Source organism: Pagrus major, chromosome 21 (assembly GCF_040436345.1).
Source record: "Pagrus major chromosome 21, Pma_NU_1.0".
Classification (NCBI taxonomy): Eukaryota; Metazoa; Chordata; class Actinopteri; order Spariformes; family Sparidae; genus Pagrus; species Pagrus major.
Genome location: NC_133235.1, coordinates 8527347 through 8551589, shown reverse-complemented (window position 1 = coordinate 8551589; position 24243 = coordinate 8527347). Strand labels below are relative to the sequence as shown.

At 42.8% G+C, this 24243-nt stretch overlaps 1 protein-coding gene across 2 annotated transcripts in view; it reads right to left on the bottom strand.

Annotated features, from left to right (window-relative positions):
- Positions 1 to 5401: 5401 nt before the first annotated feature.
- rnf220a (ring finger protein 220a) overlaps positions 5402 to 24243 on the bottom strand; it is a 154944-nt gene continuing 136102 nt past the window's right edge. For both annotated transcript variants that reach the window (XM_073491140.1, XM_073491139.1), the window contains exons 8-13: positions 23274 to 23466; positions 23098 to 23153; positions 22723 to 22834; positions 14399 to 14510; positions 11041 to 11115; positions 5402 to 7181 (exon numbers count right to left, since the gene is read on the bottom strand). In XM_073491140.1, the coding sequence (XP_073347241.1) occupies positions 7110 to 7181; positions 11041 to 11115; positions 14399 to 14510; positions 22723 to 22834; positions 23098 to 23153; positions 23274 to 23466 (620 nt within the window). In that variant the 3' untranslated portion in view covers positions 5402 to 7109. The remainder of the gene's footprint in view (positions 7182 to 11040; positions 11116 to 14398; positions 14511 to 22722; positions 22835 to 23097; positions 23154 to 23273; positions 23467 to 24243) is intronic.

Sequence of the window (24243 nt, the reverse complement as noted above, 5' to 3'; positions counted from 1 at the left end):
TTCATAACGTCACTGTTTCATTTATGTTCTGACAATTTGCCTCAAAAACTTTACGTCTTTATGTGTCTGTTTTTGATAAATCCGTTCAGTGGGCTAACATCTGTTGCTTATGGTTCATGTGTGTCCGGCCATTTGTACATGAGGTTTGTATTTGTCTTCTTAGTAAGAGCTTCACTCTCTTGCTGCACCTGTAACAGGTTTCCAACAAAGTAGCAAATGGGCTAATCTGATTTTAAATTGTACTTTTGGTAATCCAACACGTTTTACCATTCTGTTTAATATAAGCGCTACAAAAAGAAAAAATCTAAATGTAAAATGTTAAGTTAAATGTTAAAGAGTATCTACAAAGTCTCATGTGGCCAGCTGAGAGCCTGTTTGTTATCAAACACTGCCACCCTGTGGAAACTTATTGTCACTGCAGTAAGACAGGTTCATTTACATACTGTAGACGTGAACACACCGAGCTACTGCAAGTTATTACTGAGATGAGAAATTAGTAAAAAAAACAATCTCTGAATAATATATAAGACTGGTTCACAGTAGATATTTTGTTTTTTTGTTTTTTTAGAAATAAATGTTATCACTTAGGATTATTTTATTAACTGTACATCTGTACACGTTTGCATGTGTAAAGGACCCATTATATTTGGCGGTGTGTTTCATAGAGCAATTTTCTGTTCTATCCACATATTCCAGACTTTTGCAACGTAACCTTAATTTTTTTTGATCGACTCACTCATACAGTAGAATGTGAGAGGATACAATGACCATGGGAACTCAGCGTGTGGTTTGGGTGGAGCTCGTTGATGAGCTAAATGGCCTTAATGACTCTGAAGCAGCCTTCAGGGGGCTCTTCTGTCAACTCCGTCAATTTCCTGCCTCTTTCTGCAGGCGCCTCTTGGATAGATTTCCTGGTACCTCTGGCACCCAACCTGGACACACACACACACGCACACACACACACACACACACACACACACACACACACACATACTGTCTACTTAAACTGGCCAATATTATTGTCTTCATCTGCCCAGAGTAAGTCAGTGATTGAATCAATATGCAGTTTGTGTCAAACTGTGTGTGTGTGTGTACTTGTGAGTGTGTATTTATCTGTCTGTGCGTGTGCATTGTAAACGTATTGTATGTATGGAAGTCTGGGGGAGGTGCAGGAAGGAGGGAGGGGCAAGGAGAGTACTGACATATTGATCAGCCTGTGTGTGTGTGTGTGTGTGTGTGTGTGTGTGTGTGTGTGTGTGTGTGTGTGTGTGTGTGTGTGTGTGTGTGTCTCAAACGCCAATATGACCACACCATACTGTGTATATCCACAGTGGGACACACACTGTCTGACCTCCAAAAGACAGATTTTCATGGATCAAAACAGACAAACAGTTGCACCAGACTGTACCAACCTGCCTAAAATTAATTATATTCAGTTCATAAAATTCTCTACCTCTATATTTTTTAAAAGAAAACTACACTGAGGAATAATCGTTATATTTGAATGTTTGAACAATACAGTCTATTCACATTACAGCAGTATGACTCCTAGATATGAACTCTATTCAACTGGCCTCCTACCCCCTATCATTAGTAATGTCTGTTGTTAGGCACAGAAATACTCCTATTTAAAGAACAAGTTTTAACCCAGACTGTTCGGGTGGGGGGGGGACTTATGAGAATCAAAATGACAGCATACTTTTAGATAAAAAAGTGCATTTTCCCCCTGCACCTTAATATACATAATGATTATGTTTCTAAGTAAAGCAGGCACAAAAAAGGAGAGAATTGCGCATTGTTTTAACACATTTAAATTCCTAGCTTTATAGGCCAGACACTGGGAGGGTAAATGTTGGCTCCTTGGCAGTTTCTTCCAAAAGTAGTTGAACTGCCTGCTGTACATGATTCATAAAACTCTGCTGAATTCATTCATTTAAAGCCCCATGAGCAGAGTTAGACTTTAAGTAATCAGAACATGTTTGAGTCACAGTCCTGTTGAAAATCCACCTGTGTTTTTCTTTAAACCCCCACTAGGAGTCACTAGAGGAAGAATGTTTTAGATCGTACAGGTGTCCGGTAGGAGGACCAACTTTGGAAAGGACAATGTGTGCAAAGGGTCCATCAGTACCTGTAACTGCTGTGAGGCAACTCCGAGAATGTTAACAATAAAATGTATTTGAGTTTAACCTCAAGTTTATAAAGAGCCACAACTCCTACACAGTTCATCTGATGCTAATGTAAACCCCTCAGTTATCAATACACATAGTGACGTGTACCAAACACTGGGTGAGTGTTCATATGGAAGCCCAGCATAAATGTTAAATAATGCTTTTATCTATCATGAGGCTCTGCGGTCAGGCTGTGCTCATCAAATCTACTGGTCCCTCTGAAAGACGATACCTAAGCCTTTAGACTGCCTGTCAACCCCAGCTTCACCAAAGGATTAAAGGAAAGAGCATTATTTTGGGGGTTTAAGCCTGCCTTAGTAATTTTCTTACCTGAAAAAGGCTTCATCTGGTGGACACTCTCTCAGCAACTGGTGCTCAACTGGATCCACAACACAAGGAAGTCCTGACGGGGTGTTCTGGCATCCCAGGACTGCTCCCCTCCTCACCTGCACCCACACATTTAACACAGGAAAGCTAACAGCTAACGACATGCTAGGCCACCAAGCAGGCTGCTTGACCCATGGACGACAAACAGAACTATCTACCTCACAGTGTCGAGCAACAAAACATATATTTCCGCAGTATAATCACTCACAACATGCTCGCCACCAGAAACCGGCTAACGACATGTTAAGCTAACTAGCATGCTGTCTGAGCCACCAGTCTTCCTCATTCTACCTCATTTGAGCAAGCAGCAAGGTATACACCTCTGTCAATATCACCTATCAGCTAACAACAACTAGCTAACGTGTTAAGCTAAGTAGCATCTGACCTAGTTAGACTGAAGCAGAAGTTCAACATTCACTGTCATTTTCATTTGCTTGTGTAACATTACACAGCAATACATAAATTACTCCGGCTATTACTTATTAGACAGTACTGTATGTTCATATACACTCAGAAACACTCGACACAACTCCAGAACATTCTACAAAGCTCCTGCTGTGGTCGACTACGTTCAGCTTTATTAGCATCTGACAGCACTTACAGGAGCGCTTACTGGGCAGGGCTGGGTCCAATAAGGCCTCACCTTAGTCTGGGTAAGAACAGGCAAACACTGCTTTTGTTTAAGGCTTGGACACAGATCTGAGCTCCAAACACAGGAGAGAGAGATCATACTGTTGTAATTCCTGCCAATTAATCTTACTGGTGGCTGCTAAATGAGCTCTGATGTGTGCCAGGGTCGGTTTCTATAACACTGTTTAACAAGAGAATACAGGCACACACACACACACACACACGCACACACACACACACACACACACACACACACACACACACATACACATACACACACCTTCTCCCAGAGCATGCTGACACCATCTGGTAATCTGCTGATAGCTGCCTGATAGCACCAGTTGGATTGTGTGGAGTTTTATGGAGAGAGCAGTAAATCTCTGTCAAAGTCCTCTAGATGGCGATGCTGTACTCTGGATCTGCCTCATAACCAGAGAAATGCGACCAGCTCAGATTTCTACAAACCACCTCAATAATTACTAACACTAACCTTACATGATTACTCCTAGGGAACTGGTTTCAACGTGTGATACCGTGAAAAATGTAGTATGTGTCAGGTTCTGTTTAGTGTCCCTACACCTCTTCTCAGTCCCAACAGTACACGAGTTAAAGCAGAGCTGGATGCTGTGGACCTCTATTGAAACCCATCAACCATCTTAATCTTTGGTCCCAGGTTCAATAGAGATCGGGTGAGTACGACCATCTAGAGGGAGCGTGGTGTAGAGCCAGTACCACTGCTCCTTCATGCCGAAAAGAGCCATCAGAGGTGGTTTGGACATCTGGTTTACATGCACCCTGGGTGCCTTCCTCTGGAGGTTTTCCGGGTATGTCCAACAGGGAGGAGAATCGGGAGGAGATCCAGGCACATGAACGAAAGTTTAATTTGTTTCATCATCGTCATATGACAGTTATCAATCTTAGCCAGATCAAGATCTTTATAACAAGAAGATGTGGTACCACTTTTATCCACAGGGGGCGCCAGATTATCAAAAATTAAAGTTGCTGTCAGCGGCTTTAATCTGTCCAAAAGCATTTGTACATAACCACGTTGAGTATGCTCAGTAGGGACACGCGTTCATGCCAGATGGACCTTGTGTTGTCACTTGCGTTTGCGTACGTGTGGACCGTGTTTCTGTCCTGACGTGGCAGGAATGTGATGTGAGACATTGTGGTTTTGGGGTCAGTGTAACCAGCATGCCGCCTTGCCATCCAAAACAGTTGGGTATTAAACAAGACTCATCTCCCGCTGTGGTTTCCTCCCTTCAATAAAACTTTATTAGCATCTGACAACACTTGTGTTAATGACTGACTCTGACAATGATCTAACACATATACATGTGGTTATTTCACAGGCAGCATCTTCTAGAAGTCTGAGTGCCTGAGCAGTAGTAAGAACAAATATCTCCAAAGGCTTACTTCTTGGACACATAACTACAAAAAGAATGTTGTATTGTGTAATTCATGTATTACACTTATTTTCGTATTCTCATTTTATGAGGTTTTAGCACCAAAATTGTCCGTTTCCCCCTTAGCAGGATTAACCTCGTAAGGGAACAACAGCGACCCTGACACACACGTCTCACCCTTTGTGCAATGTGTAAGTATGCTGCCACCATTTTCCATTAAGTTCAGTGCACACAGTAGGCAATAGATGCCAGTTTCATTATACAACCAGATAACTACCTGTGTTCTTGTGTTAAAATAACTGCTGGACTAAGTTTGTGGTATTTTTGATTCAACTTTATCTGGAAAATGTGCCCTAGAATGTGAGTACATATAACCCCAAAATGAAAACGATATTTAAATTGTTTACAAGACAGGGCCATAAGATTCCCCAGTCACACCTGCTGGTTTACTCGAAAAATATGATGTTATTCTCCTAAAATTACGACAGTATTCTTGCAACAATATAATTCAAATACTTGAATGTGGTGACACAGACCTCTCTTGTGCAACTTGGCATGTTTGGGACCGGTTGGAATCAAAGGAAAGAAGTCACAATGTGAATGCAACAGCAGAGCATTATATCCTTATTTCCTGTCCAGTATTTCACCTTCCAGGATCCTGTACAACTGCATCACAACTAAATGAGCTAAAGTCAAATGGTATAGAGCTTATAAAGAGAAAATAAAGGTTCATCAGTAGAGAGGAACTTTTCTGTCAGTCAACTTCTCTGTCTGATTATACCTCCCAGGTTGTGTGAACAAGACCACGCATGCTATTTGAGAAGTTTTATTTTTTCTTTTTTTTCAGCATTTCTTACAACAATACAGACGTCACAGAATACATAGTTTTACAAACACAAAGCACACCACCACCTTGGTTGCTGCTGCTGCTTCTGCCGTAAAGGGAAGGGGGGGAAATGCTGCGGGTTTTGGAGGTTGCCATTTCAGCCTTGGCCATCCTTCCTTTCCAGAGATTTCCCTTATCCATTAGAAGAAACCTGCCCTTCGGGGGTTGCCACATTGGGACCTTTTTGCAGCATTAGCATAATGATGGAACAATGGAAAAAAGCTTTCTTTTGAGACATGTAGGGGTAAAACAAAACGTTTCTAGACTATGATCTGAGCGTGATGTTACTCTGAATGAGAGGAAGCAGATATGGAGGTTAAAAGAAGAGGCTCAGTTGGACATTGTTGCAACTAAACAGCACTTCCATCGTTCTGCTTGTTTGCAGTGTAGGAATCTCACCATTAGAGAAAACTAAAATAAGAACTTTCCTTGCTTTTTTTTCAGGGTACTCTGCAGAAAAATTACACCACCTAAATCTTGACCATCTAGTCTTGTGTACTTTATTATTACTTAAATTTTTTATTCCTGTACAGTCAAATAAAACTTCAACGGATCTTCGAATGATCTTTTTTTAAAAATACAGAAGGCTTATTTAAGTTCAGCCATTTTTTCCCCAAACATCATTCCCAAACCCTTCCAACTAAAAACAGGACTTTGATATTATATACTTCTGTGTGTGTCTGCTGATGATGTGTGTGCATGTGTGTGTACATGTATGTGTGTGTGAACTCTATGTCATTTACACCCAACATTGTAAACATACATAGAACTATATTACATGTGCTTGCACTGCATCTTGGAAGGGGAGAAATTTTGGTTTACTTCACTAGAACACCACAAAAGAGGGAAGACGGGGAGGGAAGGGCTGGCGAGAGGAAGAAGAGGTGGTGGAGGAAGAGGAGGAGGAGGAGGAGGAGGAGGAGGAGTATCAAACTCCTTTTCAAGGTTGTGAGGTTATTCTCAGTTTGGTTGAAAGCTCAGTTTTAGTGGACAGGCCCTTTTTTAATTCTCATAAGCAACAGGGGCATTAAGATAAGAGTTTTCTCTCTGGAATAGGGAAGGAAAACAACAAAACAAGAAGAAGCTTTCTGTCCAGTCTTCAGGGTAGAGCCCGTTGTCCAGCACCACTGAAATGTCAAAGAAGAGCTAGAGGAGAAAAAAGTAGTCTTTATATTCTGTATTAAGAAGTTCCTTTCAGCTCCAGCTGCATGAAGCTGCTAGGTCTCAGCAGGGCTTAGCTGGGTGTTGGGGGTCTCCACGGACACCCCGTGTTACATATACAGGGAGTCATGTCAGTGAGGCAGAGGAAAACAAGCCTGTCGACCAGTGGGATAGCCGGTCTCCGTGTTTTCATTTTTTTTCGTGGGTGGCCGGGCAGCTAGGCAGAGAGTCAGTGAGTGCTGCTCAGTCATTCAGTTTCATCCAGTTTTAACCTCCTCAAAGAGCCAGTGGAGTCTGAAAGACAGCCGTCTTGTCTCTGTACGCTCTTGGAGGGTCTGGAGCTGCCGTCCCGGACCACGAGAGAGGGGAAACAACTGATGATCAACAGGGAGGGCGATGAAATCCAAGATGAGAGGAGAAATGGTCTGGCAGGACGAAGAGGCGAGTGGGGAGGGTGTGTGTGTGTGCTCTTTACAAGTAGACACGCCTCAGGTCTCCAGGTGAGGTGATGGTGTTGCACTGCGGGCACAGCTTCTTGTTCCCCTGTGATGGATGGAGAAACAGAGGTTAGCTTTGTTGCTTGGAAAATTAGTTAAGGTTAGAATAAGGTCAAAGGTTAGGTTTTATGTTAATTTATCAAACTAAACAACAATACATTTGTTCGTTCCAGCTTCTCAAATATGAGAATCTTTTGCTTTTGTCTGTTTTGCATCTGTAAATGGCAGACGTCGTCTTTTGTTATCTTCATGAATGTTGTGTTGAATGTTGACAGATGAGCTGTTTTTGCAATGGATTAAATATTCAAACAAGTTCGCGAGGCAAGTAATGTTTTTTTTTGTGACATTCAGATACGTCATTAGTGGAGTCTTGTGATTGGTTCATTTGTTCCATGTGAAAGCGTCATTCATCAGATGGACGTACCCAACATGTGCTTTTCCCTACAATTTGACTGTTTTCATTCAAAACACAGCTTGCTGGCATTTTCCCTGAAATGTTACTACACCTTGAGGTGGGAAGTTGGCGGTAAAGATTTCCCTGAATATCGTACTGCTCCCATTCACACATGACCCCATGCAGGGAATGTTCCTGAACATTTCTGGGATAGACTCCATGTGTGGCTGCATGTGTCTTTACCAGTGCTTGACAGGTGGATTAGAATTTGATCCGTACCAGAAAACGGATCTGTTCTACACATGTGCGAGTGGTTGAGGAATACTTTTTGTATTACTAATTGCATATGTAGGTGTATGTGTATGCAGAGAGTGGATCGGGCAGCCGGCACAGATCTGGTACTGATAAGGTGAGCCAAACTTTGTCTTGTAACTCCGTCCTCCTCCCTCTGTAAATGTAAACTTGCCTCACACAGCCTCCCTTCAGCCTTCTTCCTCTCTCTTCCTCTGCACTGCTTTGATAGTGTGCCATCTGCAGTAAAGCAGCAGGTGATAATATGCAGCACAGGGCTGACAGTGTAACAACATTCGGATTGGGTGGTCTACACTGCTGTCCTCCACCATTCTTGTATTGGGTGGTAACCGCCGGCTGCAGGCATGTTCCTGCCAACAGTTTTCACTGTGCTGTTTCTGCATTGGTCACAGATGTATGAATAAATCTAAAAGTCACAACAGATTATCTAAATAAGTAAAGTGGAACATCTGGAGTTAACTAGGAGAGGAAGCGGCATCAATTAATTATTTTATGTGATATTAGCTTACATCTATAGTGGAAGCATTGCTTATAAGTACCATAAAAAGAAGTTTCCACGACGTTTTGCTCCCCTTCTTATGATTTATTGTCATTCTACATATTATAACCCCCTGAAAAGTGACCTGCAAGACATGTTTGGGGGAAAAAATGACCATCACCCATCACTAAAGTATGTCTTTGGCATGTGAAGAAGTTTATCAGTCCACTGTGATGTGTGTAGAAGGTGTGTAAAACAGTGTGTGTGAGACATCTTACACAGGTCCAACAGAATGCAGAGATCTCATAACTAGAGGACCTGCACTGCTCCATACAGGCCAATACAAGCGTACAGGTTCTTCTGACCCCAAAGATTAATAGGCTCCTTTTCCTGCAAGTCACTGAATAAACTCTTTGGAGTGGGCGCAAAGACTGAGGTAGCCTGTAGGTCGAACACACACACTCAAAACCACTGACGTGGTGCAGGACTCTGACAGATCTCACACCCTCCTGCTAAAAGGATTTGTGGCTCCAGACGAGTCAAAACAGTTTCAAGAGAAAATGAAGAGGAAGAAGGAAAGTTTGGAGATGAAAAAAGGCAAAATAAAGTATTTGAAAGAGGGAGGATGTGTAGAAAAGTCTGGGGTGGTTTTAAAATGGATACGCTTGGGTTTCTTCAGTAGCGCTGGGCATTGGTTGAGATCAAAACCAATGCTGATACGGTACATGAGTTTTTACACTGTTTTTTAAGAAAATGACTTTTTTCATTTTACAAATCAACCCCAATTTCTTTTTAAAAATGAAACATTAACACAATAGTAGGTGCTGAGGTGCATAACCCACCCTGTTTCTGTGTAAAACATGTCAACATGCCATTCAGTCAGGGTTCCCTGATGTTAAAATGTCATCTAACTTTCTATAAACAATTCACCCAAATAATGTAATTGTCCCTTGCATCTTACAATTAATGCATGTATGTTAGCAGGAACTGATGATCAGTCTGCTTTTGATATCAGTCCGACCGAAAACCATGAGGTCTACTCCTATATTCCTGCAAAAACTCATTTGTAAAACATGACATTCCATAAAAACCTGTGACGCTCCATGATACAAAACAACTATATATGTACATGTCTTAAACCGTGTGAGGGAGCCTTCCTCCTGTTTGTTTGCCTGCCTGTGAATGCTGTGTACTCCTGTTTGGTGTGGGCGGTAAGTGTGTGTGGGTGTGTGCCCGTCACGCTGCGCTCCAGCTGCCTCGCTCATTAAAGCTGTGAGGGGCTGGGCTGACGTTAACTAGATTCCCAGGCATTTACTTTGATCAGCTAGGCCCTCCCATTTTTATAGCTGTCTCCAGGCTACGAGTTTAATGCTCCATACATTAGACCAGTGAGGGCAGCATGCGTGCGTGTGCACATACACAGCACAGAGGTAGGCTAAATGGCAGACGGAAACAATGGGCCTCATTCAAGAACGTTGTCTTATAGTCTCTTAAACAATGAATGAAAGAAAAAAATAAATCCCTACAAGTTAAACATAAAACATGCTGCTTGTACCTACATGAAGTTCCTCATGATTCAGTATTGATCTTATATTGGAGTTTAAAGATCTTTAAGACTTCTTGTAAACAAACAAGAGTTATGTTTACATTCAATGTGTCTAAAAAAACAAACTTATGACAATATTTTTTAAATATTTGAATCCCCTTATTGTTTATATCCATGTTTACATGCTTGCAGTTTGCTTCACTGCCTTTGTTGCCGCATTTCTACGCTTCTTTACTGCCTCTGTAGTGCTACTAGTGATCAAAAACCCAGCAGGGTACCTTTAATCTAGAAAACGCTCAATGAGACAAAAATTCACAAGTTGAATAATGCACAAATGTGCATCTGAGCACTTCATGAAGGAGGCACATGGATTTTCACAATCCTTAGGTCATTAACTTCTGCCCCTCTCTGTGTGACTGGTTCTGTAATTATGCTGAGTGTTTTTACAATTGCATGTATAATATCAAAGGGAGCTAATGGTGGGGAACTGCTTGTTAGTAACTGTTGATGTGTGTCACAACTGACAAATGATGGTGTTTAACATAAAAAACTCCTGAGGAGAGAAGGAGGAGGCTTGAGAGAGAAAAGGTCATAGAAGAGGAAAGAATGAAGCCAGTGAGGTGAGAGAGTAAAATAAAGACAACAATAAAGGAGAAAAGAGGAGATAACAGAGAAACCAAAGAGCCAATATGGAGACTGTTGATCCTCCCAGCAGCAGAAACACTGCGCTCCATTTACCATATTAGCACCAGCTAATTACACACTACTGAATATATTAGACTAACTAATAACCAACAAACCCACTGTGTGTGTGTGTGTGTGTGTGTGTGTGTGTGTGTGTGAAGACCAGAGGCAGAACTCATTGAAAGTTAGAGTTAACCACTTTATTCCAACATTTTAACAAGCCTTTTGGGGACCATTCCATCTAATCTTTTCCCCCACTGAGAACTGGAAGTATTTGCATTGCCTTGATTCTGTGTGTCTGCGTGTGTGTGTGCTGAGGGAGAACAGGTCATTTGGGGAATATTCCATTTTAGTTCCTCCCTACAGGGCACGGCCACAGAGAGAAACGCACCGACTATGAAACGAGGCTGCAATAACTGCACGTCATGAGGAGCTGCCCGGGAGCATGGAGCAGTGTGTGCGCGTGGACAAGTGTGTGAGTTTATGCGTACCAGAGTCCTGAGCCAGCATTCTTCACAATGGACGTGCCAGCACTGGATGGAGGTGAGCGGCATCGTGTAGGAGTCCTACAAACACACACAGAGAGAGAAAGACAGAAAGATAGAAAGATGAAATGACACCGAAATCAAAAGAACAGACACGTATCAAAACAACCAAAACAACACTTTACATTCCCTGACCGACAGCATCAGACCACTAACCATGGAACGACACAGCCAACAGCCACAGAACCACTGAGCAAGGCAGCTTGGGGGGCAACTGAACCGGCAACCTGCACACACACACAAACGCGCACAGACACGATATTGGGCAGGCAACGAGCAGAGACGGAGGGAAGCAGGCAGAGGGAGGAGAGGATGAGGGACAAAGCCATGGATGAACCCAATCTGATGGACACTCTTTTCTTTTCCTCTCGAAAAGAACGGAGCGATGAGGGAGGAAGGGAGGGGGGAGGAAGAGGAGCGGAGGAGGGAGGGAGTGCCTTACCCTCCGTAGGGGCTGTGGGAGGAGCCTCTTTATGCCGCTGCCGTAGCCACCAATCACAAGGCCCCTGTACAGGCAGTACAGGCCGAGGGGGAGGGACTTAGGCTGCCTCTCTCCGACCTCATTGGCCAGTGGCCGGGGCCCTGGCCACGCCCCTAGGCTCTTGATCTCCGCGCCTGACTGGATAGCAGGCTTCCTCTGCGGAAGGGAGGGGTGGGGGTGGGGGAGGAGGAGAGGGGGCGAAAGGTGGCAGCTAATCATAGAGGCGGGCTAGTACTGATCGCGCACACACCAACACCACAGTGCAACAAACACGCGCACTGCCAAACACACATACCCACGCATACACAAGAGAGCGCGTACAGCTTGGACAGCCAATGAACACACTGCTATGAGGAAACGCTTGAGAAATCTCCATCTCTGTTCACACTGACTCTGTTTTGTCAAATAATGACAAACACGACTGCTGATTATGTGTTCAGGCTATCGACTTTTAAACTTACTTTCTTTAAACACAACACCAGACATGTAGAGTCCTTTACTCTGCAGCTCTAGATTTCATTACCCACTAACTTCCATTAACGTTGCTAATACAACAATGTGCTAAGCTGTGTGTGTTGAGCATTTATGATGCTGAATATTTACTCTTGAGAATGTCTGGTTTTGATTTCTGGCCTGTTTTAAAGAGCTACTCGTAATCAATTTAGCTCCTTGGTTACTTTACAGATATATAATACAACCAAGTATCATTCTTACATCACAACACTAACATGGAAGCAGCAACAAGAGACTTTTTTCTGGTCTGGAAAAACTTTGTCTTTTGCGTTACCATTAAAAACTAATAATATTAATAATTACTTTTTTAAAGTAGTGCTCTTACTTTATGATTAAAGCACTTGCAGAACTATCACTTCCAGAAATATGAACAAATCAAGGTTGAATTGCTACAATGACCAGTAGATGGAGGTAGAAATCCACTGACAAGGACAAACCACAGCACTGAGCTCACAGAGGGACCAGGAGAAGATAAAGGCCAACTTGAGCCAACTTGGCTGCAGCCGGAGAGCACTTGTTTTCTACTTACACACAACTACCTGAGCACTGGAAGCTTTGATCCATGCACTGTTTCAGTAAGTGAGTCATAACTCTGGAGGCTGCAGTGGAAATCTCCAGCTCCTCTAAAATGCTCCTGATTGCCAACTAGTTAGAGAAAACTGATGACTTTCACATCAGACACACAGTGACAAGGAGGGACCACAGTGACAAGTTAAAGACAGACAGAGACAGATTAGATGTAAGGCGTCTGTGTGTGTGTAAGAGCATTGTACACATATTTGTGTTTCTCTGTATGCCTGAAAAAGAGTGTGTGTGCTCGAGATGAGGGACAGTGACAGATGAGCGGAGAAGAGCCGAGTGTCCATGGGGTAGTGAGTGATCGATCGCTGTGCCTTGCCCTCCGTGTCACCTCGGGCACCTAGCGACCTTTAGGAAGCGCAGGCGTCGGTAATTACACGCTTTTCTCAAACACACACATACACGCACACACACACAGGATGCCGACACTGCAGTGTCCACTAGCTTGAGGGATGACAGGATGGGTGCTTGACACAAAGTGGGGAACACAAACACTGATGGGTGGTGGAGATGAAGTCGAATCTTAAGCATCTGAAGAACGTGAATATTGACAATGTCTTTCATTCTGTCTCATATTGTCAGGGATGAACATGTGACTTATATTATTGATCTGGGAGTCCAATCAATCACCTCCATACGCTGTAAAGCTCAGAACCATTCCTGCATTTTACTGTGCCACACTAAGGTCTTTTGAACTCGGTTTAATCAAACGTACTGCCTCGTCATGAATACATATATTATGTATCTGAATATATCCTGTCAGTTTTTTGGGTTGTTCAGCATTTCTCATATGAACTGCTGGTTTAAAATGTGATGGTAAAACAAAATTATATAAGCACTGGAGGCTCTTATCCAACAGCACACATTCAGTTGCAAAGCCATGCAAGAGCAAAAACCACCAGAACACAACACCGCCACTCACACGCTTAGAAAGCTACTCAGACTCCCATAAACTGAAGGGAATGAGATGCATACAGTTCCTACATGCAAACTTCAAGGGACATCCAGCACACACCACAATACGCCTGACATTTTTAATATGCTGTCTATCTGTGACACATTATATACACCGACTGAGGTCCTGCTCAGGGGCTGGATCTGTGAAAGGAGTGAGGATCTTTCAAAAAAAAAATCTGAGGACCAGGCTGACCTTGCCCCTCCTCCCCAATGACATATTCTGGGCTCAGAGAGTAAGACTAATGCAGAAAGGTCAAAACGTTATCTCAAGGCAGTTATCCTCAATTGGAAACCAAATGTATACATCAGTTGAAAAAATGGACAATTCCCAAGTCGGACATTTGAGTTGTGGTGTTTCCAGGATGTGTACAGGAACCAACAGTGGAGTTTATATCTGGCTTTAAGATTGTCAAAAGCATCATTACAGATATTAACATTACTACAAATGTGTTGGTATGTGTTCAGAGACCTCTTCTGTTGCGGCGATGTTTGCAGGTCAATGAAAATAAGGAAACATGTACCTAGGACACACAGTGTCTGTGTGTAACTGGTTAGAAATTTGCTAGATTGAAGCTGAAGCTCAAACAAAGCAAAGACCAACATCCTCAGGGTTTGTGGAACTCTATCACCACTTGTCAATCTTCTAAACCATGGCCACACTTCTACTGCATGAAGTTTTACAAATTCTTAATTAAGCGCCCTCTGACGACGACCACAATGCTGCCATTAACACTTCATGTGCAGAGACTCAGAGAACATGAGTGTGATACTCACCATGCAGATGAGACACTTGTATCGATCTCCTCTGAGTATCTGCCTCTCCAGCTCTCTGATTCGAGCCTTCAGAGCCTCCATGGTGGTAGCCGTGGACTCCTCCTCTGTTACCCTGGAGAAAAGGAACAGGAACAGACAGAAGGAGACATGTTAGTTTTGACGTTGGAGGACATATTTTGACGGACATGAGACAGTGTGTAAAATTCCACACCAGAAACCACTGACGATAAGTCAGTAATGTCAGATAAATCAGAAAACAGTGTCGAGAAAACTTCATTGCAAATGATTTCTGGTGTTTTTTTTGAAAAGTTCTTTGTCTAAACTGACATGAAAACATCAAGGAATTGGTGAAATCTCTTCTTCTGTGTGTTGAACCCAACAACCAAGCAATTTTCTGTTTACGACTTTTTGGTAGTTGACCTTAATACTATCAGTCCTGACATATAATATCAATTCTATTCTCCACAGGTTTCCTTCACAGCCATCTGATTATTGGTGGCTTATTCCACCCATCCTTTACTCTGACTCCACCCTCCCTTTCATCCCTTGATTCCACCTGCTTTGACTTCAGGTAAAGTGTCTTGTCCTCTTTTTCTAACATCTCATGTTCACCTTTCATCTCCTCTCTTGTTTCTCCATCACAATTTACCCTTCTATCCTCTTGTCCTTATTTCATCCCTCCTTCATTCTCTCCACTGTCCTCCCCATCTCCCTGCCTCTAAGCAGCCCTTGATTAATGTGTAGCATGATAACAGAAAATGTGCATTTAACACTGTCCAACAGCATATGAAGCGGCCATAACTAAATCAATACAGCCGACGCACAGACCACAACGCTGCTGCTGCTGATGATTTGGCGCAGCGAGACGAGGCCGCACGAGCCAGCCAGTGTTTATTATAGCCATCCACTCGTTCTCTGGCGAGATGCAGTAGCAGTGTGTGTGTGTGTGTGTGTTAAAAGGGAAGCGGGTGTGTGTGTGTTTATGGTGATGTGGTCATTTTGCAGCCTGATAGCTAGCTGATCTATGGTATTGATCTGGATGGGGAAGGACAAGTGGAGAGAGGGAAGGGAGGGTGCGAGCAAAAGAGAACGATAAGTGGCTGTGCTTGTGTGTGTGTGCTTGTGTGTGTGTGTGTGTGTGTGTGTGTGTGTGTGTGTGTGTGTGTGTGTGTGTGGCCTAGGATATGGCTTCATTTGCTGCATCCTCAAACACAGTGGCTGCAGGGAAAAGAAAATGAGGATGGACTTTCTCAATTTCCCATCAAGAGCCGGCTTTCTGTGCATCCATTTTTACTGTATGCAGTTTGAGTAGATTCAGGTCTTATTCCCTATCATCAAACAAGCTCATTAAAATAAATTGAACATTTAAACTTAATTGAAGACTAAATTAAAATTAAACATTTCAGGTTTATGTGGCCTTCACCAGACGTCTTCAAACACACTGCAAAGCTTAGCAGAGAGTTCTTGTGTTTGCAGGCTGGTCTGACAAATCAAGCAATAAGATATCACACAGGGCTCTGGGAACGTTCAGGCATTTAAAATGCAAAAATAATCGTCAAAACAATAATTTGATTTTTATATAGTCCGCTTGGTTGGAGTCTTTCCTTTGGGACCACCCACAATAGTGGAATGCACAATTTGTCAGGTATTATGATGAAATGGGGAGATATTGTAAGGATTCTAATAGAGATACATATCAGATGTCAGGATCAGCTACAGAGCAGCATGACTGAGGCTGGTCAGGACTTGTCTTGCTCAAGAACATTTAAGCATGCTGACTGTTTTCATCGGGACATAAAGTCCTCTGTTTGAAGGACAGCTGCTCCTGACACTGAACCATTCTGCCACCACAGATGTAGCTGTAGATTTGCTTCCTCGATAAGGTCTCTGGGAGAAGTGGACCTGCTCTAGCTCCTCCCTGTAACCCCATCACCGCCCCATGTCTATAAAGACCTAGTTGGGACTCCGAGCCTGACTCGCCACTCCATGCCCTATAAACTGCTTTACCCTCTCCTCTTATTAGTTCTGAGCTTGTAAAAAGCCATTTAGCCTTGATTAGCCTGCTAGCTTATAAAGTGTCAGTAGACTCTGGGCTGGACCGGACTGGACGGGGTTGTCCCTCAAACAATGCTGTCTCTTTCTTTTAACAGCTTCAATAAAGCCCTCTGTCGCTCAGTCAAGCAAAAAACTCTGCCAAGGGGCTCTCCTCTCTTGTCCCAAGTAAACAAAGATGGAAGAAGAGTTTTACTTTAAAAAAAGATTCTCCTTTTCCTCAATACCATTTGTCTCTCCTGTCTCCTCTCTGTTATCCTTTCTATCTGTACAATGAATATTCATTTAGTGTGGCTGATTTATAGAAAAACACATTTAAAAAGATGTTTAATTCCCCAATGCTATAAAAAAGGCATGTTAATCTATCTTTATGCGGCTGTGGCCATCTAAACAGGGTGATAGGGAGGTGGAGAGGGGAGGTAAGAGAGGGTGGTGGAGGTGCAGAGATTTAATGGAGGTAAAAAGGAGAACAGGATGATTTCACAGTGCTGAGGAAAGGGAAGACAACTCTCTGGGGCTAAATTTGACACACAAAGAGATAAACAGCCCCTCAACCAGCAAGTAGCACAAGTGAAAATCCTTGAATTTAAGGCCTTTATGCTATTTGTGTGTGTCACTGATTTAAGCTGGCTCAGGGGTTTTCAACCTTTTCAGTCTCGGAGCCAAAATACAAAAATTGATGTCACTCTGGGATACAGGCTTAGCAAACATGTCATGTAGTCTTACAGAAACAAGCTTACAGTTCAATTTGGGTTACGACCTAAAATGTAAGGGTTTCCTGGGCTGGGAAATACATAAATGGAGCTTGCTTCTCCTCGGTGAAGCAGTACGTTTTCATCAATGTGGCACCCAGTGGGAGAGTAATGTATTTATGCTGCTTTAAAACATGTATACGAAACACAGATTTGATCCTAAATTTGCTAAATTGTATGAATGCAGCTGTTAGATGGACTAGTAAATAAAAACCTGTGTATGTGTAAGCGTTTGGGTTTGACAGCATCTGAATCTGCTCATCAAATTAGAATCCTTTTGAATATGTAGGGGGATCTAAAAAAGTGTAGCTCTTAACAATTGCAAATTAAGATTGAATTGAAGTCTGTACTCACATTAAGCTAGCTGAGACAGCAGTAACACTTCTAAATGGAAACTTAATTATGGTTTCATAGTTGGATCCTGAAAATAGGATGAGCAGCATATACAGAATGAAATGTGGATTAAACATCCATCCGAGACATTTTAATATTTTTACATATACACTGTGTTTTTGGAGAGAGCTCACAAACCAGATAAAAGCCAAAAGTTTCATTTTGATTGTTTTGTCAAGTTACCTTTAGAAATAAGGTTAATTAGCAACAGCTATTTACATTTGATCTGCCTTCTGCAACCCTGTCCTTGTAAACTCAAGCAGCATGAATGTTGTCTAAAATTGAGAATTTTGCTACCTGAATGTTTTGTTCATCTCTGCTAATAATATAAGAGCAAGGACTCCAGATATTAACTGGTATGTACTGCACATCTGTTTGCTCTGTGTTTGTGTGTTTTAGAGCATTTGTGAGCACAGTGGGACAACGCTTTGGCTCGGTAGGTTTTAACTGAAGCTGTGGCCTTGATCTGAAGGCCTGGCATCATAAAATCTGAGGAACCAACACTGAAATACAACTTCCATTCACACAACATGCTCCTATTCCAACTTAGTTACTGCTCCACAGGGCTTTTTGAATGCAGTGTGTGTGTGTGTGTGTGTGTGTGTGGTGTGTGTGTGTGTGAAAGAAAGTGAAATTGCAGTGCATTTCCATCTCTAGTCATCCCGATGGCGACAAGCAAGTAAGAAAGCCTGACAGAGACAGATAGATGGCTGTGCCTCCCCTCTATTTAGCGCTCTGTCCCCAACGTGTGTGGGGCTATTTCTCATTTCATTAGTGTGTGTGTGTCTGTGTGTAGCTGAAGACCTCCACCATCCATCTCAATCAGCCCCGTGTCTTAATCTACTGTCTACCTACATTTTGGCCTCACTCAGCTCCTCTCTCAACACGAGCACAAAAGGATACAATTACGTAAGAATTAATTCTAAAAACTACTTTGCCACTAAATTCTCACACACCTTGTATCCACCAGGTAGGGAAATAAATCTTGCACACGCATGTGCTGTAAAAACAGCAGCGGTAAATCCCTTTAGAGCATCATTCTCTGCTGCACCCTGTTAACTGAGGCCTTAACTACACTGACACACCATGATAAAACATTTAAGTCACTATTGATTTCCCCTGCCTCAGACAGATGTGTGTGTGTGTCTCTGTGTGTGCAGGTCTCAGATGGCAAAAGGGAAGGGGAGGGTGGGGTTTTGTAAGTGCCCGAGAAAAATTGAGACAGAAGACGGAGTAGAAAAGAGAAATGGGAAGGAGAAAGAGAGAGAAATGTGGCTTAGCGATGACGATAAAGAGAAGAACCAGAGAGGAAAAGGCAGCGAGAGAGCAGTGTGTGTGTGTGTGTGTGTGTGTGTGCAGAGGGGGGGTGGAGGGTAGAAATCTAGCTTCATCACTTCCAAATTGAGGACAGATTCAATTATTTGCAGAAACCACATGGAAATCTCTCCGCATTGTTCCAGCTGGAGCACCAAATTTGGCAGCAATCGCATTGGCGGCATTGGAGGGGCCATTTATCTTGGAGGGGAAAGAGCGTCTCAGGCGTTGTACGTGTATGTGTGTGTATGTGTGAGCTCATTTATCTTGCAGGGGAATGAGCAGGGGAACGAGGACGCCCCGGGAGGCGACCAGATCATTACCCATCTGGGATCAGAGACAGAGAGAGGGAGAGATTTCACTAACGCTGCCCTGTGCAGAGTCCCACACACTGTCACACACACATGCATGCATGTGTACAATGTATCAATGTAACGAAAGGAGACAAATCTCATTTTCATTTGGGGACGGAGGGGCACAGAAGCTCCACAAATACGTGTATTTATAGCGAGCGGGAAGAGTGAGGCAGGGAATTGTTCCAGCCAGCTGACTGCTGCTTCCACTGCAATCATTCAGCATCTTGTTGGCTCCCTTTAAATGGATACTTAGATTAAGGCATGTTCTGCTCCAGGTGCTCACTAAGACCTCAGCTAGAACATCATGTTGCCACATACACCTACATGTTGGCCATAACAAAGTCGTAAGATCACATTTTGTTCAGAAATCCTGAGAATCTAAGGTAGCTCTTGGCAATGACCTTTAGGCTGGAGAGGTGATTCCAACGAAATGAAATCTTAGGCATTTAATTCATTTCCAGAAATGATTCCCTTACCAATCATTAGTCTGATGTAATGTATGGTCTGTGGCAAGAAAAATAAAAAAAAGACAACTCTGACTGCAGCACTTTTTTCTGTCAATTGCAGCAGCTGACGGTGGAAGTTCTGGGATCAATCTACAGTTTTAACAAGAATTTGGAATTAACAGTAGGAACTGTATTGTAACATGAATGGCAATGTCTACAATGGTCCAGTTTCAGGACTGAAGTGGTCTAGGATGAAATGTATGGTGGAATATGGCCTTTACTGTTGTGGTCCCTTGACTGCAGGACATCCTTCCTCCTGATATTCAGAATGCCACACAACTGAAGATGTTTATAGTCCCACCACAGAAGCCATTTCTTCTGTTAGTGTATGTCCCAGTCTGTGCTCTCTATTCCTTTTACTTTACGCTGTTTTTAACTGTGCTAACAGGGGACTTTCGACCGGGGATGAACAGATCTGACTTTTTCTCTCCCAATATTGATTCCAAAACCTAATCTTATCATATATGCTGGTATCAAGTACTGATTTGATGCCTGCTCTCCTTTTCTCAAATTTAAAATCTGTTCACTATTCAATGACACAAGAAAGGGATTGTTATGGCATCAAAAACTCAGCACCTTGACTAATTTTATGTGGCTGATGGTAGGATAGGTGGAATTTTTGGAACCAAATCATTTGTGGATCAATCACTTATAGCTGACACCACATATCTGCTTAATTATCAGCGCTGATACTGAACTGGTGGATCGGATTGGTGCATTCCTACTTTCAACATCAATGGGGACTTTTATTCTTTGTTTTCCATCAATCTTTTAGTTCTGTCTCTTGGCTTTGAAGACAGAAATAAGTGGATTTTTCACCTGAAAATCTGACTTAACTTTGACTTTAAACATGAGCGAAACAAAGGTTGAAAAAGTTTGTGTTTCTCAAATGTGGGGAGTGTTAGTCTTACAATCTGCATACATATATGGCTTTGTCCTCACTGACATCAGGAACATACACCAACTCTGTTTCTGTTTGTTTCTGTTTCTGTTTGTTTGTGTTTGTGTGTGTGTGTGTGTGTGTGTGTGTGTGTGTGTGTGCTAGTAAATCAAATCAGCACCATCTGACTATTGCCTCTCTAATCAACCACACTTACCAACCTAAGTCTCTTTCTCCCAGACACACACACGCACACAATAAAACAAGAACGATCACACCACAGACAACAACTTATCGAATGCATCCCCTCGCTCAGCAAACACACACACACACACACACACACACCTCTTGCCTTCTAGTGCTATTTCTGATCAATACACTTCAAGCTGCTCTGCTTATTCACAAGTTATCCCCTGTGCTGATATTTAATATGGGGGGCACACACGCTGAGTGCCGATTGATTCATTTAAATGAAGCATTTATCGCATGCAGCTTTCCCAGAGGTGACGGGGAACTGGTTTAATGCATCCGCAAAGCTATAAACGTGCATAAAATCACAAGCATAAAAATTATTTCTTAAAAAGTACGATTTTTAGGGAACATGCATTTTAGACCATTTTTAATCAAATTCTGTCAGCAGTTTACTGCTCTGCAAGCCAATGTAGCATTGACTGTTGTTTATAGAAGGAAAAACAATGCTTTTAACATTCCAATCGTTTCAACTTGAACGTTTCCCCTTAGGAAATGACTGAAGAGGAAAAGGTTAAAAAACATGAGATGAGAGTGGAGATTTTTAGGGGGTATTCTAAAAGGCACTTCAGGTGGACAAAAGAAATCACTTTAAGAAATAGGGGCTGGGATGGAAGGCAACAAGCAGACTGACCCCAGCTATGTATGTGTGTGTGAGTGTGCACACATCTGTAATCGCATGGGGCAAAAGGACAGGAGAATATGCCAGACATGCAGAAGCAACCAATCAACCAAATCCCTCTTTCTCTTTGCTCGCTCGCCCACTGGCGTTTCTCTCTCACTCTCGCAATGAGCTGACCTCTATTACCCATGCAGGGGACAGGGTGTGTGTGTGTGTGTGTGTGTGTGTGTGTAAGAGAGAGAGATTGTTTACTTGTGGCAGAATATGGATGAGGAGATGGAAATGAGGGAATTACAGAGCAGTGGCCTTTCACACACAGGTTGTTCTAATGGATAGGGCAGTGTGTCTGCTTCTAAGTGTGTGTGTGTGTGTGTGTGTGTGTGTGTGTGTGTGTGTGTGTTTGTGTTTGAAACACAGCTAGGTGAGGGGAGTTCTTTTGTACATGCCAATTCAGCCTTCAGCTGCAGTCATATAAAGGCCAATATGACATGATTTTAAGAACATTTTGGAGTATTTCTGCAAAACGATGTGTTAAATCATCAGTCATGAGACTCCCAATTGCAATTTGTCAGTTGTTCATAGAGTAACACAGAGTAACTTATACATGCACGGCAGGCTTTAAACTGTTACAAACCTGATTTATTACGCAACCTTTATCACCAACCTTACCTAAAAATGTAACTCAGAGTGCAAGGCTACTTATAGCCACCTTTTAGCATTACACACTTAGGTGATGATAAATAACTATAATAAAACAGCTGTTTACCGTGCATCATGTTTTAGTGCATAAACGCTGTTGGTAAAGTCATGTGTGTACACCAGGGTGAACCAACATTTTCATGTTTTCACACTACTGCGTAGTGTGTGCCTGGTACCTGCTAGTGTCCACATTAATGATTCTAAGGCAGCTCTGTGCTCCAAGAGAACACGTCTGCAGCAAAAATCAACACCTGGAGAGACCCCACCTGTCTCACACACACACCAAAAACAGAATCCACACAAAATGCATCATTTATGACCCTCTGCAAGTCGACTCTCCCACGTAAGAAAACTCATCAGAAAGTCATAGAATCAGTGTGCGTGTGTGATCTGTCTGACAGTGCAGTGGGAAACGTGACAGTCCTTTTCTGTCTCACCCTTTACAACTAGATAATGACATGTTTGTGCAAGTGTGGGTCCATGTATATATGGGTAACCTACTTTTCGATCTCGCTGTTTTTACAGGTGCGTGGGACGCAGGAGGAAGAACAGGATGATGAAGGAGTGCTGGGGTCTGTCTTGCTGCTTTCTCCATTGCTCGTTGAAGGCATCTCTGTAAACACACAACACGGTTAACACTGGATGGTGACTTTTCTGGCTGCAATAAGCATTCACACACCTCACTCCTAATTCAAGAAACATAAGACAACATGAGGAAATTCAGTAAAACAAATGTACTGTCAAGCAATGACTAAATGAGTAAACTAGTTTGGATATTTTGCACTCTATACTTATTATTGTTATATTATACATATATGTGATACAGTGGCGTCCTTTTTCTGTCCAAGCATGAAAAATGTTTTTGCCCCTTCTTACCGTCGTTGGCCCATTTAGAGAATTCAGGCGTTATTCTGTTTGAAGGCATCCCGCCGCTGCAAAACAGAGACACAAACATTGGTATGACCATAGTCTAAAGGGTACATTACATTTTTCTTACAGTAGTTTAGTTAGTATTCTGCTAGTTAGACCGTGTGTTGGTTGAGTCTTCATACTTGAGCACGGCTCCCCGTAGCGCCTCCCTCTCCCTGGCTTCTCCTTGGTCCTCTCCAGCTCCAGAGCAGGGGATTATATCAGCCTCAGTGTATTGGGCCTTGCCATACTCCAACGTGTCGTCTCCGTCCACGTCAAGGTCAGCGTCGCTATCTGCCGCGCTCTCCTTGATGCTACACGTGGCAAAACCTGTTCCTGTGAAAATCAAAAAGGCACAACTTTCATTTAAAATTTACTAAGTCAATAGGAGTAAAAGAAAATTGTGGTTTTATATTTAAGAGTAAGCTTTGCTCATTAGTCAATACTTGCAATTGCTATTGAAATAAATAACAATAATGTCTGTCAAAAAAAAAACCTCAAACTAAACATAACCCTGCAGAAGACATCATTAAGACCCCGATTAACAGTTTTTGAGGTCTTAAATTTAGTTCTGAAACTTTACTTTTCCCCGACCAATTACGGGGTTGCAGGTGGAGGTAGACGAGCCAAAGAAATGGTCATAGAGAAGGACGTGAAGAGAGAGACAGCATTTGGACATATGCTGAACTGATGAAGACTGACGCCTCACCCATCAATCTTTGAGGGAGAGAGAGAGAGAGAGAGAGAGGGAGAGTGGGAGTGTGTGTGTGTTGGAGTGGCACTTCTATAAACCCAGTGATGAACGCTCAGACAAACCCTTACCGCTGCCTGACTGCTCCCTTCAGCTCCACTTAGCCACAGAGCCAGCTGTGTGTGTGTGTCCGTCACTTAGAGGCGTCTCCTCAGTGTTTGTTTGAGACTGTCTGTCCCTCTGTCACTTAGGCCCTGTCTCTCCAACCCCTTCAAGGTATGTGTGTGTGTGTGTGTGTGCACGTGCCAGTGTGTGACTCTGTCCAACTGTCACTTACACCATGTCTATCTACCACACAAAGGTAGGTAAGGTGTGTGTGCGTGTATGTGTGTGTGTGTGTGTGTGTGGGAGTGTGCATGTCA